Source organism: Anopheles cruzii, chromosome 3, assembly GCF_943734635.1.
Source record: "Anopheles cruzii chromosome 3, idAnoCruzAS_RS32_06, whole genome shotgun sequence".
Lineage (NCBI taxonomy): Eukaryota > Metazoa > Arthropoda > Insecta > Diptera > Culicidae > Anopheles > Anopheles cruzii.
Genome location: NC_069145.1, coordinates 61,070,936 through 61,088,525, shown reverse-complemented (window position 1 = coordinate 61,088,525; position 17,590 = coordinate 61,070,936). Strand labels below are relative to the sequence as shown.

The following is a 17,590-nucleotide window of genomic DNA, read 5'->3' as shown; positions in this document are numbered from 1 at the left end:
TGATAACTTCTCAAAAAACTATGAGCTGTATGAACATGAACAAGAATCTAAGAACGTTGCGCAGAACAAGTCGTTACCGGTTGTAACCGTTTTTACGGAAGAAACTAAAAAGGTGACTTTACAAAATGGCGCCCTAGCAGCAGCTTCCGGAGCTTCGTTTGCTAGTGTTAGTGAAAAGCATGGAAGGCGTTGAACGTCAAATGCAGCTGATAGTCCGTTGCCGCCCTTGTTTCACGGTCCCCTGTGTTTCTTGCGTGTTGTACGTAAACAACCACATTGCCGGCGGTCGTAGTTCGTTCCAAAATGGATGGTCGTCTTTTGTTTCGAGTTTACCGAAACCGAAGATTCCCCGAATGATCGGGAGCAGCGACAGTGTTTCAAAGGGTGTCCGCCGTTCATTGTGTTCGGTGTGTGTCGATGTTCTCTGCACGATGCGCTGTGCAATCGAAAGTTAGCGGAGCAGTTAGAAGTGATCGTGGCGCGGTGTGGTTGTGCTTTAGTGGAGTAGGTTCCGACATTTAGTTAAGGATAATCATAGACAAGATTCAATCGTTGTCTTTCAACTAACCGAACCCGGAGAGCATTAATATATCATTATGTGGCGTTTGCCGACGAAAAAACCTACCTTTCTCTGGGTGCGATCTACGAAAAATGCCTTCCGTGCACGTTTCGGCTGACCGGGTTCGTTCATCCGCAAATAATTGATGCACGCCGCAAGAGCGCACACCATCTTCGAGGGGCATTTTTCCCCCTGCGTCGAGCTATTGCCGCCCATCGATTTGCTGGTTGGACTAGGGAAAATGCTTGACCAGGCGATCGCACCACGGATTTCTTTTTTGTGTCATTCTTCGCTTTTATAATAATGTGTTCGTTTCTTTTGTCTCCTGTAGGCGCGCTTGAACGAACGTGTACCAACAGGTTGAGCTGCGAACGAAATGAGTGACTTAGAATGGGAAGAAGAGACGGTGAGTATTTATTGTTACATGCGGTTTTTGGACGCTTGTTTAACTAAATATTTTTTTCTCGATTCTCGGCTAAAGGCGGGCGAAGAGGGGCTAAGCTTCGGAAACGCCCAATTTGAACACCAAGAAAATGGTAATTATTTCTCTAAACGCAGCTGGTTCATGAACTAATTTTGAAACGTTCTTAAAACAGACAACGCTGCGTACCGCGGAGATCGTGGTGCTGCTAGAGGCTCCGGCGGCAACGAGAAGCAACAGAACGAGGTTCCGAGGGAGGTGTACATACCACCGCCCCCGTCGGAAGACGAGAAAGAAATTTTTGGTTCCGGCATCAGCTCTGGCATCAATTTCGAAAATCTGAACGACATCGAGGTTTCTGTCTCGGGCGAGGATCCCCCGAACCCCTTACAAAGCTTCGAAGCATCCGGTTTGAGTGAAACATTACTCATCAACATCCGTAAATCGGGGTACAAGAAACCGACCCCAATCCAGCGGCACGGTATTCCGGTAGTTCTCGCCGGACGGGATTTAATGGCCTGCGCTCAGACAGGATCGGGCAAGACGGCAGCCTTCATGCTTCCGATGATAAACACTTTGTTAGAAATGGACCTTGATATGCGAAGCCGAAACCCGTATGTCCTAATAGTCGCCCCGACACGTGAGTTGGCGATCCAGATTCGCGACGAAGGACGCAAATTTGCCCACGACCCTAGCGGAGTGAAGCTAAAGGTGTGCATTTTGTACGGTGGCGCGGACTGGCGCAGTCAAATGAACTTTATAAATGGAGGTTGCCAGATATTGGTCGCAACACCCGGACGTTTGATCGACATTATCGATCGGGGGTGGGTAAACTTTGAAAACGTGAAATTTGTGGTTCTGGACGAGGCGGACCGCATGCTCGATATGGGCTTTCTGCCGTCAATCGAGAAAATAATGTCTCATTCGACAATGGCTCCAAAGGAGGACCGCCAGACGCTCATGTTTTCGGCCACATTTCCCCGCGAAATTCAAGAGCTGGCGGGTAATTTCCTTAGCAATTACATTTACATCGCGGTCGGCATCGTTGGGGCAGCGTGTAGTGACGTGCAGCAGGAGGTCTACGAGGTGGGTAAATTCGACAAGCGACAAAAGCTAGAGGAAATCCTCGGCAGCGAAGATCCGATTGGCACGCTCGTCTTTGTGGAGACGAAGCGTAACGCCGATTATCTGGCCACGTTTATGTCAGAGACGCAGTTTAAGGCAACCTCAATTCATGGGGACCGTTTGCAGCGCGAACGCGAACAGGCCCTGTCACAGTTTAGAACGGGTCGTATGAAGGTGCTGATTGCGACGTCGGTGGCGGCACGCGGCCTCGATATGAAGAGCGTCCGCCATGTGATCAATTACGATATGCCAACCAGAATCGATGACTATGTTCATCGTATCGGTCGCACCGGGCGCGTCGGTAACAAGGGGAGGGCCACTTCCTTCTACGATCCCAGCGCTGATTCGGCCATTGCCAACGATCTAGTGAAGATTCTTAAGCAAGCTGGCCAGCCGGTGCCGGGTTTTTTGGAAGGATTTGGTGGTTCGGATGGTTTTGGGCCGTTCGATGGTTCAACCAGTTTTGGTGGTCGCGACATTCGCGACTCCTTCGGGAGTCGCCCAAGCGCAACCGACGGCTTTGGAGCCGGAGGAGACGTGGGAGGAGTGACCACAGTCACTCCTCCCTTAGAGTTAAGTTTTTTTTTCCCTTAGAGTTAAGTTTTTTTTCGTAATTTAATAACTAAGTCGCGAGCATGGTTGGTGTGCTCGGGGGACTCATTTGACTCTTTGTAACGTTCCTTCAGCAAAGGAGTTAAGAACTCACTCTACCATCTACCGGATGTGTAATTCTATTACTTTGTAATAAACGCTATCGAAAAGATTGTCGCCAAATATCGTTTTTATGTATTTTTATTTCCTCAGCTCCTAAGCTTTTCTCTTCGATCATCGTTCGAATCGCTGCTGCTTCAGTAAAGATGTTCATTCTTCGCCTACATGCGTCTCCGTGTGAGGTGTCGAGTAAAAAGTCTGTGTCCGGCTGTATAGGAGTTCCTACGGAGTGGTGCCAACACAGCAGAGCGTTCTGTTGCAAAAGATATCTGACTTTATTCAAAGAAAAATCACGGTTCACGTAGTGCTTTTTCCTTAAAATTATCCAATTTTCGTCTCTTTCTATTTTCCATGGATCGCTTCTCCGTCTAATGGCTCTGATGCTTCTCGGTGGTGGTCGACACTTTTGTTGTTCATAGTTTTGTTGTACGATCTTCATCCCTAGCTGCGGCCATGTGTTTCCTGCGCTTGCTTATCGTAAAACCAACTGTTGTTGGATTTTCCTATTGCTTGCTTCGTAAATCACCTCATCTTAGTGTCGCATTCTCAACAGTCCTTTCATCGATAAAACTACGAAATGATTGGTATGTTGTGAGCGATCTACAAAATCTGCATTCTTCAAATAAACTTACACAAATATAATTCGATTGAATGTGTTATTTAAAAATGATCCCAGATTGATGATAAATAAATAATTTATATTTTCATGAGCTCGGCAATATTTCCCTAATACCACAAGCAAACCATATAGGTTGAACAGTTAGAAAAAACAGTTCATCTGATGTTGATTTTTACTGGTTTTTATTAGACATATTTTAAACAGTGGCCTGTTTCGGGCGTTAAGAACATTGATGAGCAACACCGCAAATTGCCCCAACGGAAATACTGAAGACATTGGGAGGTCATGCCAGAAGTAAAAATAATTTAAAAAAAGATAATGAGAAAAAACCAACGACAAATAAAAACAAATAAATCGTTTTCCATAATCATAATAGAATGTATAAATGTGGATATATTTTGCTATTATTCATATCTGCTCGGTTCGTAACTTCACATCCAAGTGTGCTATTCGCGTGTACCACATGCGCCTTACGTTGATTTTCTTTTGCCCTAGCGGGAGCTCTACATACTTTAAGTAACGTTAAGTTCCGTTTCGCTCAGCGCTTTGCGGACCAAATGTCTGTTCGGTAGGTGTTTTTATTTGCCATGATCGCCATTTAGTAATAATCTAAATAAGAAATAACTGAATAAAATTTGAAGAAAGTATAAAACAGAAATAGATAATTTACCATAAAGACCCGACACATTTTGTCCGGCATGCCGGCCCAGCTTAACGCACGGAAAAGGAATACAATTGTGTAATAGTTGATCTGTTTCATCGCTCAGCGTTGCACAAAATGTCCGTTCCAAGAAGAACAAATAAACTAGTGAAAGAGCGCAACGGATATTGCCGTCTTCTGCAACTTGTAACATCACCATCACCGATTACCATTTTCCCCCAAAGTTTCGTCGAAGCCGATTCGCTTTGGCACGATTCTGTGAGTAAGTGGCGGACGCATGATACTCCGCCGGCACCACAACCGGATTGCGACCAACGGTCTCGTGGTGGTTTAGCTCGGCTTCCCGCACCGCATCTTCGTCTTCCTCCTCAATCGTACCGTTCGGATCGGCGCCATATCCTGTCCCTTCGTCTTCGTTGTCCTCGCCTACTTCATCCTCGTCTTCGTCTTCATCGTAACGCGAAGCGATCCGATTACCGACGAAACCGTGACATCGTGTGGCGCTGATAAACTTTGCCCGGTGCTGCTCCTGCACCCGCCTATGCTGTTCCGCGCAACAAGTGTGTAGCCCGTCGCTGGTAGTGATGGCGTTGCCATTAATGTCGTTGCGGTTGGGAGTGGCATCCAGCGACGTGTACTGCTGGCTGGGAGGAGCAGTTAAACTGCTGGTACTGCTGGTGTTGTAGCCGGTAGTGGTAGCGTTGGTGATATTAGAAGTAGAGGTAAACGTAGTGGCTCCTTCCGATGCCGTAGCTCGACATCTATTGCTAAATCGAAACCGCCCGCCCAGGAAAAACCCGTTCGCTGCACTGGTACTATTGTCCAGCTAGCTTAGCATCTGGCGGATCTCTTTGTGCATATGGCAGAGGAAGTCGACGTAGCTCACCGAGCCATCGGTCGTACCGCGGTCCTCCACCAGGAAGTGGCGCAGAACGCTCTCCAGTTTGTCGCGTTGCTTCACGAGTGTTAGCTGATGGGGAGTATACGAAACGCAGGCAAAGTTTTAATTAAGCATCCCCCGCCAGGCTTCCCCGCTGAAAGCTTACCCTCATGCAGCGACGCTTCTCGCGCTGCAATCTGTCGACAATACCACGGACCCGTCGTGAAAGAGGATTATCGAACACCGGCAAACCCGTGCGATCGGTATCGATCTGCTGCGTACACTGTGCCCCGAATACCGACTGCGTAAACTCCGGTGACAGCGAGAGGCCCAGCCACATAAACATGTGCACACCGTTCTCTGTGGCCGGTGCGGGGGGAAACGGGGGGATAAGTATTAGAAATATTCTCAAGATTTAGCAACCGGCCACTCACCCAAAATGTATGCTCCATCTTCCAGCATCTTTTCGCCGGTACAACGGATTGCGGCCGGAATCGTGTCCGTTTCGAGCTGCAAATCGTGCAGCGGGATCAAGCGTGGGTAGAAGTAGTGTACCGATGCCGGCAGGTCCATGCTCATCACGTAGTAGATCACGTACGAGCGATCATCGATCGAGAGGTCCGAACCGCCCGAAAATGCATCGTTCTTCAGCAAGCAGTTCACGTAGAGGGGCAACAGTTTCATGCCCTCGGGTAAAATGAGCTGACCGGCCGATGTGGCCGAAGCGCAGTTTTTCCGGTAGCAGGCCAACAGCTGCACCGAGCGTTGGACGATCGCATCCTTCACTGCCTTCGGCGTGTTGTCCATCAGCTTTGCCAGGCCCTGCTTGGCGAAGAACAGCAACGTCGAATCGAGATCGCAGCAACGGAACAGCTCCAGCAGCTCACTGCACGTCTTCAGGCTGAGGTTGAGCACCCGGAGCCGCCGCTGGCCCGAACACGAGGTGTACAGAAGGGCCACCTGAATCAGCACCAGTTCATCCGTTAGCTTGTCGTCGTGCTTGATCTCCACCGCGACCGACTTGTCGCAATCTGCGGGGGCGAAACAAAACAGACAAAACAGTCAGCAACAATTCCTGGATCATCGCCCAAGCCCCCGGAAGCAGCCGCTTACCGATGCTGGCAATCTCCATGTCCTTGGTGTTGGACATGAAAAAGTGACCGAAAAAGTCGGTCGGTCGTATACCGGTCGACGTGCGCACGCGCATCACCGCGTCGAACGCGATCGGGCGCGAAATGTTTCGCACAAGATCGGCCACCAACCGGTGACCATCAATATCCGCCTGTAGGAGCAGAAACGTTAGTTAAAGTTAGTGTGGTGAACTCTCTCGGAATCCTTCGTGTCTTTTTACCTGGAAGTAGGTGTACTTGTACACTTCCCCTCCGGTCAGCCGGGCCACCTGACCGATCGTGGCCAGATCAATGTACGCGTTGTTGAACACGAACAAATCGACGGAAACGCCCGCTCCGACGCACTCCTGCGCCAGCATATTGTACACCGTCGACTGCGGTGTTAGGACCGTTTTCTCCTTCTCCGTCCCCAGCAGCTTCCGGTCTTCGCGTGCCTTCAGCTTGCCCGGCGCCTCGGCATTCGGTAGCGTGGAGTGGAACACGTACAGCTTACCGACACAGTCGGACGCTTTCAGCGCCTCGAGACCAGCTTGCAGGGCCGGCAGCAAGATGGTTTCCGTTTCGCGCGTATCGCCAAACATTTTCGGAATCTGCTCCATCAGCGCATCGATGACGGTGGCCGACTCTTCCACATCCACCAGGAAGCCATCCAGCAGTGGCATGAACATCTCCTGCAGATCACCGACCACCATCATCTGGGGCTGGGCTAGCGAACTTTTCAAGTTGTAAAAGTGCACCGAACTGTTGTACGTGATGAAGCCGACCTTCATCGACGACCGTGTCTGTCCCTGGTCCCGGGGCAGCTGGCTGATGATGTGCTTCATTTGCGTGCACAGCAGCTGTACCAGGCCAGATTTGACGTTGTTGTACGACACGTCGATTAGAAACACCATGGCCGGTGCGCACGGCGGCCTATTGTTGCGACAGTACTCTTTCGTCGCCACAAACTCGTACGCACCCAGCACGAGCTCGGGCCGCTCGTACTTGTCCATCCGCTGACCGGTGTGGTCGAGATGCTGAAAGTAGCCCGGCGGAACATCGGTGGTTGCTTTGCAGAACTGACACTGGAAGCGGCGGCCACCATCGACGAACTGCATGTGCGGACAGATGTACGCCTTGCAGCGGATGCATCGGATCGGTCCGAGCTCACCAAAATCGACGATTGGCGGGGCCATCTCCTGGTCGGCGAGTCGAGCGAAGGGCGAAATGATGAGCGAAAACGGGACCGCACTTTGCTTCATCAGATCGGCCGTCTGCGGAATGCTGTACATCGACGAGCGCACGAAGCGCGGCCCGGCATTACCCTGATCCTGTGTGACGAACCGGGTCGCCACCAGCGGTGGCACTTGACCGGCGTTGTTCGTCGAGAAGATGCCGCCGCAGCTTTCTTGATTCTCCGCCATCAGCTGGATCGGATTGGGCATGCTTTCCGGGTCAAGGCGTTTCGGTTGCGGCGGCGACGGAGCGGCCGGATAGTGACCACCACCAGGACCCATCATGCCCCCAGACTGATGGAACTGCTGCTGTCCGGGCTGCATCGAGTTGTAACCAGCGCCGGGAACCATTTGCTGGAATGAAACGAAAAACCGATACCCTTGCAATAAAAGTGGACATAACTTTAACAAACAAAAAACCGGCCTTACGTTATATCCACGAGGAGGCATAGTTCCAGCCGTCGGCGGAACCATTGGCCCCTGTGGACCAGGGTATCCCTGTTGCTGCTGCTGCTGCGGTGGTTGATGAGGTCCTGAGATTGGAGGTTGGGCCGGCATCGGGGGATACTGTCCCTGCCGTTGTTGTTGTTGCTGCTGCGGGTGGCCACCTACAGGAGGAGGAATTCCGGGACCTCCGAATCCTGCTTGATGCACCTGCTGCTGCTGCTGCTGTTGTTGTTGTTGAGTATATCCGGCATTCACCGGTGGACCTCCGGGATAGGCTGGTTGTTGTTGCGGAGGAAAGGGCTGCCCTGGCCTCGGCGGACCACCGGCTGAAGGCATCGGCGGTAAAGACGCACCACCATACTGTGCCGGAGCGGATGTTGGCGAAGGAGCACTCATTTGATGCCCATTTGTCTGGCCGTAATTGGTCGCAGGTGCCAGTGGCGGTCTTCCCACACCAGCAGTTCCGCCGCTTAAAGTTCCCGGTGGGCCATTGACCATGCCGGGTGGCGGTCCTTGCTGGAGCGGTGGTTGTTGAGGTTGCTGTTGCTGAGGCACCGGCGGGTAGCCAGCCGCGCCAAGGCCTGTAGCTGAAGGTGGTAGCACCCCCATGGCCGGAGGAGGAGGTCCGCCAACCTTTGGTGGGCCTCCACCAAGGGCCATGCTTTGCATTTGATTAGCCAAGTGTTGCTGTTGAAGAGTTAGTTGTCCGTGTGTGTTAGCGTTAACCTTTGGGTAGTTTGGAATTCGTCACTACTTACTGGCTGCTGTCCACCACCATTCATTGGAGGCCCCAGAGGTGCCGCTGGTGGAACTCCAGGTTGTGGCCAGCCCTGCTGTGGATATTGCCCGTATCCTGCCATTTGCGGGTTCATTTTGCGAGATTATTTTCCACGATTTTACTTTTGATCGAATGAAAATATGCTTTATGCACTGAAAATCAAAAGAAAAACGCACACACTGATTTACTGCTGTATCTTAGGTCCCATCTCAGCAACCAGTGCCAACATCGTTGAGCGGGGCACCATATTTGCCGCGACGGCACTTCCGGACGGGCCCCATCTCACCATACTTTGAGTACCGAGAGATGCCAACTTTGATGCTATCTGACGATGAGCATGGGGCGAGCATATTCCTTGATCCCCCCCCTCCCATAACCGATCGGATACCCACCTTCTTCAAGACCTCGTTATCGGATAACGCTGCTTTGGAGTTGCTTTTGTGGTCGCTCGTCGGGTTTGGCACTAACAAACACCAGTGCACATAATTCAACACCTTCGCTGTACTGTGGTGCTATGTGCGACAGCACTATCCAAATGGAAACGAACCCCAATAATCCTTTGGAACTGTTGAGAGTGCAAAGGGAAATCGGTCATCTACTAATTTCCACGTCAGACGTACATGAAGAAAACAGAACACTCGCAGCAGCAGTAGGCGGACGGGACGGACGTGCACAAAAGCGGCACGAAAGCGAATGAAATGATGATGATGATGATGATAAATAAAAAAATGATCGTGTCATAGCTGTCATTGTTGCCACGTAATTTAACGAACGATTTCAACGATTCCACAGGGTTGTGCGCTACAGATATCGGGGATGGAGCGATTATTTTCTAATTTGAAAAATATGTAAAAGCACACAGTCGTTGTGATTTAGTTTCAATTCATTCCCAGCGTAAGGTTATATCCGTCGACGGTTTAAACGGATGGCAATCTATCGGTTCTTCCGGGCAGTTTGAGCTCAAAGTTCAATAGTAACAGAAGAAAGTTTTGTAGAAAACACACCAAGTGCTTAAATAAGCTTCACAGGTTACATGATTGGTAGAAGCAACAATAGAAATAAGGTTACAATCGAAAGCGATAGATTTTCAAACAACACGTAAGTTTCCTTTCGTGTGTCTGTTTAGCTCCACTTTCGTCAAGTCGGGCTGCCAAAACACTCGAGGAATGTGCTGTCAAACGCGTGAAGACGTTTTGTTTCTTCGGATCCCGATTTTACGACCGATTTTCTCACTCCACCAGAAAGTGTGAAGTAAATACCGTTTTCTCCACACCCGCGTACTTTTCTGGTAGGCCAAATCGAGCGTTGAACTTGCGATACAATTGCATAATTATCTAGTGGACCGTCCATCACCAGCAACCCGCTACACAACATGTCGGATGCGAAGAAAACGGATGCTAGTCAGCCGTCCGGAGGGTCGTCGAGGGACAAGGAGCTGGACGACCTGCTCGATAGTAAGAACGAACAAAGCTACCGGCGACGGAGTGATTACGTAATACTTTTGTTTGCTGTTTTTGTCTACCATCAGGTGCCCTGGAAGATTTCAGCAAACACAAGGATGATGCCAAAAAGCAGACAACCAAAGCGGACGGCGCGGAACAGCCAGAACAGCATGAAGATCCACCAACGGAACAGCTGTGGAACGAAGAATTCATTGAGTACCGTCACACGGAGCCATCATCCAGGAAGTGCACTTTGAACCAGCATTTATTTTATCTTTTTTGTCCGTTTTCCAGTGAGCAGGCCAAAATGTTTGAGCAACACATGGCCTCCCTGTTCGGTGGAGGTGTAAAGGTCGACAGTGATCAGATCGCGCTTGGGTTTCAGCGAATCGCCGAGGCTGCCGGCATGGCTGTGCGAGCCGAAGGCGGTGGTGATGCCCCGGTGGCGGCAGTGAACAGTATCGATCCAACGATTAGCCAAAGCATAAGCGAAGCTCTGAAGTCGATGAGCGAAGGTCGAGAAAACTTGCAAACACCGTTTAGCCCCGAGGATATGGCCAACATGTTTGGCAATATCGATCTAAATGCATCCGGTGAGAACAACGCCTTTTTGCCGTTCATGCAGAGTATGATGCAGAGCTTACTGTCGGCCGAAGTGTTGCTGCCCAGTTTGCGCGATTTGGTCGAAAAGTACCCGAAATGGTTGAAGGACAATGCAACCACCGTGGCCAAAGAGGACAAGGAGCGGTACGAGAAGCAGCTGACTTTGATGAAGGAGGTGTGCACGGAGCTGGAGAAGGAGAAAACGGACGACAGTGCGGAGGTGAAGCGGCAGAGATTCCAGATTGTGTTGGAAAAGATGCAGAGCATGCAGGACCTGGGCCAGCCGCCGACCGATTTGGTTGGTGATATGGTGCCGGGAAATCTAAATCTACCGACGTTAGATCCTTCCACCTTCAGTGAACAAAATCCTTGCCCCATTAGCTAACTCACGAATGGAGCAGAGTAGGAGACCCCTTTTCGTATGCGGCCGCACCAGACTCTCGGAAACCAGGCGCTCAAGCCTTGTGCGTTCTGCGTTCTGCTATAGGAATCGGTAGGGTTACTCTTGATGTCTCTAAAAATCTATAAATGGGCATTTGGGGTCGGTGCATTAGCTTCGTTATCGTAAACCTAATTAATAAAGGCGCTGGAAGCGATTTTTGGAAATGACCAACAACACAGCTACGTTCGTTTTTCATAATTGATTCTCTTTATTACAGAAGTTTGTTCGTGTTTCAATTGATGCGTTAATATCTAAGATCAAGCCTAGCAAATAAACAAATGGTTGTAATGCTAATTTAAATCATATACCATATTGTATTAATTTGGAGGTTATGCAGAATCTGTGGCTTTCAACGTTTGTTGGAGTGTTTTCCTCTTACACTTGACTTGAGTTTAGCATTTATATGCTAAATTCGTACTGCCTTCGCCGTCCGTATGCTACAAACGAACCACTATCTTGCCAGAGACTGTATTTCCCCATAGCTCTAACTATTCCACAGCATCAGTTGCATGCCATCCTAATATCGTAGTAATGATAATGCTGTTACCGCCTTGAACTGCATGATAAGGAGTATTTGTTTTATTTGGTTGCTATGTTGCTAAACATTTTCGCCAGTTTATCTCGTAATTATTAGATTTTTCGGACAAAGTTTGTAGTTTGATCTATTTCTGGACGTCTCGCTTTTTTCTTCGGTTCCTAAACATGTGTGAATAGTGTGTTTTTTTTTGTTCGGTAGTTAGATAGAAGAGGATCAATAACGTTATGCATGCAGTTCACGAATCAAACGAAGTTGTTTGCAAAATGACACATGATCGCATTTTAAGCTAAAGTTAGGATCACTCATAGATTGTTTCTTGTTGCAACAATAGTAGCTTAAATAGGACGTAAAGCTGCAAAAGAAGAATATAGAAAATAGCCTAAAACTGAATGCAAAACACAACATCACAAAAACTCGCGGCCTCTTTGAGAATCACCTTAGAAAATATTCATTTCAAAATATGTTCATATATAGATCTACACCTTATATATAGATATATTTATATACGTGTATCTAATAATCTAGAAAAGGACCGCCAAACCAACCAACGACGTGTTTGTTGGCTCGCCTACTTTGTTATAGATCCCCATGACCGGCAGGGCAAATCGAGTTTAGTGAGCGAAATTCAATCAATGATGCAGCAACGTTCGCTTTGGCGTGTGAAACTCATTACGTTAAAGAATTAGATTTAGATAATTACGCAAACAAAAATGCATTGCTTTATCACATTGCCAATCGGACATCTTATCAACTAAACCGTGTGAGGTCATATATATAAGGATGAAAGAAGAAAATTGAAGACGGTAAGCATGCTTCCGAGGTTATCCAAACGGATGCGGATCCAAAAATTATCACACAGAAAACCAAATCGAAGAACCCAGTGAGACCATTCTTCTTTCACAAGTTGGAATCGATGTACCAATGTGTATGTGTGTGTGTATGTATGAAAAAGAAAGAAAAACCTGAAGATTCACTAAAGAACTCGCTTGGCCATTGCTGCGACGCATCGTGTAGCTAGTTTATCTTTCATATCTCCTAAACTATTCTAAAATCTAACTTTATACAATTTGGTCTTATATGTACAAGTTGTAGATTATCCAAACATGACGCTGTCGAATTTAGTTCTGCTTTGTGCGCGACACTATGAAGCTATCAATAGCATTGGCATAAGTAGTGCACAAACGAAAGGAAAAAGGAACTTATTTTACGGGCACTTCACAGATGACATGCTGCCAACGAAAGCCCACAAACCAAGCGTAGGTTGGCGACACAATCGAAGGACACAGCTAGCATTGTTTCGCTATTTGGGGCTCAAATTAATCTGCCACGGTTGTTAATGCTAATATTTTATCTTTTTATTGCTAAACAACAGGCTGATCACATGCATTCCCCGTTCCCATGCAATAATCGACCCCAAAAAATCAAGTCACGGCGCGTGTTTTCCTCACATTCCATTCCAACGCATTATCAGGATCATTGGAACACACGCCGCGTACCAAGTAAACACCGAAAAAGGGGCGATAATTATAACTCAAATTAAAACGCGTTGCACTTCGGGTGAGTGCGCAGATGCAACACATTCAACAAAACCCTCCAGAACGTCTGATTCAGTCGGAATAATTACGAATGAGATAATCAGTCTTGAGAACGAAACAAAAGCATCCCAATGTTTAGTGCTTAATCTCAGGACGACGATGTGGCTGCACCGGTGGATGATGACTTAGTGGCGGCGGTACCAACCGGCACCATTGACGTCGGTCGGTTGCCATTCGTCGGATCACGCTTGATGTAGAACAGAATGTACGGTTTGCATTCGGCCACGGCCGTACTGCTTACCTCCTTCACCGTATGATCGTTGAAATGCATCCACACGCCATTGTTGATGGCGAATGATGTGTAATGGCCACAGCTGGAGCTACAAAAACACGGTACAGATGATAACACACTGGGGGGTTTTGCTTTGGTTGTTCCGGAAGCGGAATTACTGCCTACCCATTGCCGTGATGAACGATAACGGCAGCTAGATCGTAGATGTTACAGCTGGAATTGGAGCGTCTTGTTTCCGGTCCATTATTTAACACAAACTGTGACATATCGAGCGCGTTGATGGGGAATGCTATTCTCAGGTCAATTTTGGTTCTGCATGGAGAAGAAATATACCAATTGGACCGAATTCTATAGAACAGAAGTTGGACGATAGAACGATTGTAACACATACCGGTAGAAGTTGTTCCATCGAAAGCGTTTGATATGCAAACATAACACATTCGGCAGTCGGCGAATCCAGAACCGTTTCGTTGACTTCTGTTTGCATTTGCACGAATTGCAATAGTACAGTTCAGTTTCTGCCAACTCTTCGACCTGCAGCGAAGCGACATTAATACTTTCAGCGGAACGGAAATATCTCTCAGTTGGTTTTTGGGGTTTACCTCCGTGAAACTGGATAAACAATCGGAAATGTGACAAACCGGTGCTGACCCGTTACCCGTAGCCTCACCACTGGCACCGCCGCTCTCAATGGGGCCGTGTTCCTTACTGTAGTACTTTTCCGGAATGTCTAGCGACAGATCGAGGAACGGGTCGTGCTTTTTGCTCTCCATCCCGCAGATCAGGCAGCGCACCTCGCTCTGCAAGACCCCACCGAACACGTTCGTCACGATCGAGTTGCGTCCCTTGGCCTGCAAATGACTCAGCCCGGACACGTTGTAGGGGTTCTTGCTTTCGCCCGACTTCGCAAGCTCGACCGGAAACGACACTTGCTGTAGCTCGGTGTGCAATCGGTCGAGCATGTAGCGCAGAAACTCGTGCGCATCATGCTGCCGATGTCCGCGAAACTGGGGAACTACCTTCCAGATGACCAGAAAAAGGCATTCGGGTGAGATTGCCCCCTTCGTTCCATCGCCACCTTGGCTAAGGTTCAGCAAAACCTACGACAGGGTGAAAGAAATCAAACACGCAGCCAGTTAACAGTGACGGCAGGAACAGCACACGGACACGGACAGTGCTTACCTTCCGCAGTTCCTCCACAACAAAAACATCATCCATTGCGTCCTTCATGCTGCGCGAGTGGTAAGCCTTCTGCTTGTGTTTCGCCTCCAGCGCAGGCATCGTATTGAAGTAGCAGCTAAACTCCTGTATGTTGCTCAGCGACTGTAATACTGAGTTCATAAAGCAAGTGTTGCCCAGATTCCGCAGTCCGACGACGCGCCGCATCGACTTCCGCTTGGCTGTCGTGGCACCATTTTCGTTGTTGCTGTCGCTAGAAATGGTGCGCTTTCTGGGCCGCAACTTGCGCGCACTAGTTACCGAGGTGGGATGGGAAGGGGTGGGCGCGGCCAGGGCCGTGGGCGATGGTTCCTCCCAGCCGGAGTCACTGGACGACGATGTGCTGGCCGTTTCTTGTATCGATTTCGACGAGCTAATCTCTTCCAGCGTGGAAGACGTCTCGGAGATCGTGTCCATCTGGTCTCCCTGACCGTCCTTCAGCTCTTGCCGAATCTCATCTATCGAGTTCCCGACAGTGTCGTTTATCACGAATTCATCACATTTGTAGCTGAAAACAACAACACATTACACGGCACGATCCGAATTTGGCTGAACGTTTTATTTACCAGTATACTGATTGGTTGGCGGTATTCATGCAAATGTTATGGTTTCGATTGCCATTCGAGTGCTTCAGAGCGTGTCCGTTATCGTACCGGCCACAGAGCACCACACCACATTGTAAACACATCCAGTTGTCTTTATTGATGGAGCATTCTGCAAAAGAAGCGAATGGAAGTCAAACAATAATTATTGTAATGATTATATTGAAAAATACTCGAGCTACTAGATCAATCCTAAACATGGCCAGGTAACAAAAACTCGCAATCATTATTCTAATGATCTAACGTAGGACAAAATAAAACACAAAGCTGGCTAATTATTTATAGCAAAAAAATGTATATGTTTGCAATACTTTTCTTCAGCCGCGGATAGCGCAAAGAAGAATCGTTGTCAATCCGCGCCCGTCTGATGGTGTTTGTGCGAACTCAGGGCAGATAGCACGAACACACACGGCTTCGCTCGGATACAAAACGATGATTTCAGTTTATTTCTTTTCTTCATTATCTATTCGTTCCGTCTGCGGAAAGCACCGTACTTCTTGCGTCGCCTGCTTCCTGCGTCGCTATAACAACTCGCCGTACGAGCCATAATTATGATTGCACACCTTTACCCAAAAGGATAATATCGCTGCTGCTTGCTAATATAATATCATAAATCACGATGCATACATTAATGCAGTACCGCAGACCAAAAGTGCGACAGCGCACAAGCAAAGCAAGTACAATATGCTGTCTCCGACCAAGGGGCTAAAAATATGTTTAGGCAATTCGGCGATGTTAAATATAAGAAATGTTTTACTAGCTGCATCTACGACAGTTTGCACCCCATCCGCACCCTGCTGGCTGGCCTTGAAAGACTCGCCGTTTCCATCCAAAGCGCGACCAAATTGTAAAGCCCCCCCCCCCTCCTTTCTCTGACAGAGATTGTCGGAAGTTCTTTTAGCGACGCATCGAATGAAGCTAATCTAGTAGGTGCCACTGACCGATAGGAAGTCGCGTGGAACCAACCAACCACAATTTCGCGTCCATTTTGTTCCGAAGCTTTCGAAGCGAAATAAAATTGCTCACGCGGTTTCTGCTTGCTTCTCGTGGTGCGCCGGACACAGTAGAATAATCATCGATGCTTGCAATTTTGCTCTACAGCAAAACTGCTTTTGTGGCCCTTCTGAGACTATTGAAGGCATCGATTCGCCGGAAAAGAGAATGCAAGGGTTTAAGCTAGTAGAGGGTGGCCTGGCAAGTGACACACGACGAAGGTGTAATAAATTTGACGTGTGATGTAATATCGATTTTTTCGCTAAAGCAAAGCCCAGGACAGAAAATCAGAAAAACACAGTAGTGTACGCAGCAACGAGAATCCCATGTTCGACGAATTTTTTTTAACCTTTTCCCAAGGACTCATTGAAATCACAGACACATTGCTGTCTTTCATCAAACACAAAACAGCTAATTGATGCTCGGCCAGAAAAGCAATCCTTGACTACATGGAGACACACTCTTCGCAATTGTTGAGCCCCCCCCCCCCTCCGGGGCTAGCCTCTCTCGTCACTACACAATTTCTTCGACCCCTCAACCACCCCCGCCCGATTGATCTTTTGCCATATGTCTCATTCTCACGCTCGGCCACCGTCACACTACCCGTCCTTGTCACTGGTTACTGCACGGTGGCTTGGATTGTCCTGTGCGCCGATAGAACGGATCAGTTGATCAGCGAAAATGCTACGTTCTATGAGCGTCCACCGATTCAGGTCACGCACCGCAGCGGGGGTTGGGAAAAGTTTTTGCGCTTCGCCAGTGGTTCACCCCTACCTGAGCATTTCCAGTGTCTCGCAGGTACCGTAGGAGATGACGCAGTAGAGGCGGTCAATAGATCATCGCCCAAGGCAAGGGCTGCCCCGTCCGGCAGCGGCCCAGGGCCGTTGGCAGCAGCTGGCGCAGAAAGCGTCGACGAGGCTAGGCAGATTTCCGACGACGGCGATTCTCCCGCGACGGAGGTGCCGCTCCCCGCACTTTTGGCCGCCCGCACCGAATCTTTGCCGAGAGACACATTTTCGACGATGTGCGGGCAATCCATGGCCGCTGGTTGGCTCGGGTTCCCGAACGCACGGAGATTTCAAGACCACGGCTGCTGCTGCCGCCCGACGAGTGAACGGCGGCCTGCTCCCTGCTTACGAAACCCCGCCGTGACGAGGCCTTCTGCTGGCTGGTGGTCGCAGCGCACCTTCCCTCTCACAAGCACACCCTCGGGTGCGTGTTGGTTCGCCTCGCCGTGCGTGTATCGTGGCCACCAATCGCATGGGCAATCGTGGCGGGGCAAAGAGCAACCGTTCTACGTTTCGTGTGACCCACCGAGCATCGGGCAGGACATCGGCCCGGACGGAACGGTCACTTCTGGTTGGGCACAGCTCCACGGGA

At 49.1% G+C, this 17,590-nt stretch overlaps 5 protein-coding genes across 6 annotated transcripts; 2 read left to right on the top strand and 3 right to left on the bottom strand.

Annotated features, from left to right (window-relative positions):
* The first annotated feature begins 935 nt into the window (after positions 1-935).
* LOC128270731 (ATP-dependent RNA helicase vasa-like) lies at positions 936-2,655 on the top strand. The gene is given in 4 exon segments (XM_053008146.1): positions 936-965; positions 1,041-1,095; positions 1,156-2,605; positions 2,607-2,655. Coding segments are annotated over 4 exon segments (1,584 nt in total).
* A 964-nt stretch (positions 2,656-3,619) lies between these two features.
* LOC128275707 (protein transport protein Sec24C) lies at positions 3,620-7,905 on the bottom strand. Its single transcript, XM_053014299.1, has 6 exons — positions 7,750-7,905; positions 6,328-7,674; positions 6,090-6,258; positions 5,411-6,007; positions 5,143-5,336; positions 3,620-5,066 (listed from the first exon to the last, which is right to left on the bottom strand). Exons 1-6 carry the CDS (start codon positions 7,876-7,878, stop codon positions 4,923-4,925), a joined length of 2,580 nt encoding a protein of 859 aa, XP_052870259.1. The 5' UTR covers positions 7,879-7,905; the 3' UTR covers positions 3,620-4,922.
* Positions 7,879-8,639, bottom strand: LOC128270730 (basic salivary proline-rich protein 1-like; the record flags this gene model as incomplete). Its single annotated transcript, XM_053008145.1, has 2 exons — positions 8,526-8,639; positions 7,879-8,454 (listed from the first exon to the last, which is right to left on the bottom strand). Coding segments are annotated over exons 1-2 (690 nt in total), but the record flags the coding sequence as incomplete, so codon positions are not given.
* A 1,096-nt stretch (positions 8,640-9,735) lies between these two features.
* Positions 9,736-11,328, top strand: LOC128274801 (peroxisomal biogenesis factor 19). 2 transcript variants are annotated; one of them, XM_053013112.1, is made up of 4 exons: positions 9,796-9,833; positions 9,884-9,999; positions 10,074-10,203; positions 10,282-11,328. In XM_053013112.1, the coding sequence occupies exons 2-4, from the start codon at positions 9,918-9,920 to the stop codon at positions 10,973-10,975; spliced, it is 906 nt and encodes a 301-aa protein (XP_052869072.1). In that variant the 5' UTR covers positions 9,796-9,833; positions 9,884-9,917; the 3' UTR covers positions 10,976-11,328. The 2 variants fall into 2 exon arrangements, with proteins under 2 accessions (XP_052869071.1, XP_052869072.1); XM_053013111.1 differs by having other exon boundaries at positions 9,736-9,999.
* On the bottom strand, positions 11,222-17,453 carry LOC128274800 (ubiquitin carboxyl-terminal hydrolase 3-like). Its single transcript, XM_053013110.1, has 7 exons — positions 16,985-17,453; positions 15,182-15,329; positions 14,580-15,123; positions 14,000-14,497; positions 13,789-13,931; positions 13,563-13,709; positions 11,222-13,485 (listed from the first exon to the last, which is right to left on the bottom strand). Exons 1-7 carry the CDS (start codon positions 17,247-17,249, stop codon positions 13,254-13,256), a joined length of 1,977 nt encoding a protein of 658 aa, XP_052869070.1. The 5' UTR covers positions 17,250-17,453; the 3' UTR covers positions 11,222-13,253.
* Between the last annotated feature and the right edge of the window lie 137 nt (positions 17,454-17,590).

Coding starts and splice junctions, on each gene's coding strand:
- LOC128274800 (XM_053013110.1), bottom strand. CDS start 17,249: ATGGATTGCCCGCACATCGTCGAAAATGTGTCTCTCGGCAAAGATTCG. Junction 15,124..15,181: donor GCCAACCAATCAGTATACTG/GTAAATAAAACG, acceptor TGTTGTTTTCAG/CTACAAATGTGATGAATTCG. Junction 14,498..14,579: donor TTGTGGAGGAACTGCGGAAG/GTAAGCACTGTC, acceptor ACCCTGTCGTAG/GTTTTGCTGAACCTTAGCCA.
- LOC128275707 (XM_053014299.1), bottom strand. CDS start 7,878: ATGCCGGCCCAACCTCCAATCTCAGGACCTCATCAACCACCGCAGCAG. Junction 7,675..7,749: donor TGCCTCCTCGTGGATATAAC/GTAAGGCCGGTT, acceptor GTTTCATTCCAG/CAAATGGTTCCCGGCGCTGG. Junction 6,259..6,327: donor ACAAGTACACCTACTTCCAG/GTAAAAAGACAC, acceptor CTGCTCCTACAG/GCGGATATTGATGGTCACCG.
- LOC128274801 (XM_053013111.1), top strand. CDS start 9,918: ATGTCGGATGCGAAGAAAACGGATGCTAGTCAGCCGTCCGGAGGGTCG. Junction 10,000..10,073: donor GCTGGACGACCTGCTCGATA/GTAAGAACGAAC, acceptor GTCTACCATCAG/GTGCCCTGGAAGATTTCAGC. Junction 10,204..10,281: donor TGGAACGAAGAATTCATTGA/GTACCGTCACAC, acceptor TCCGTTTTCCAG/TGAGCAGGCCAAAATGTTTG.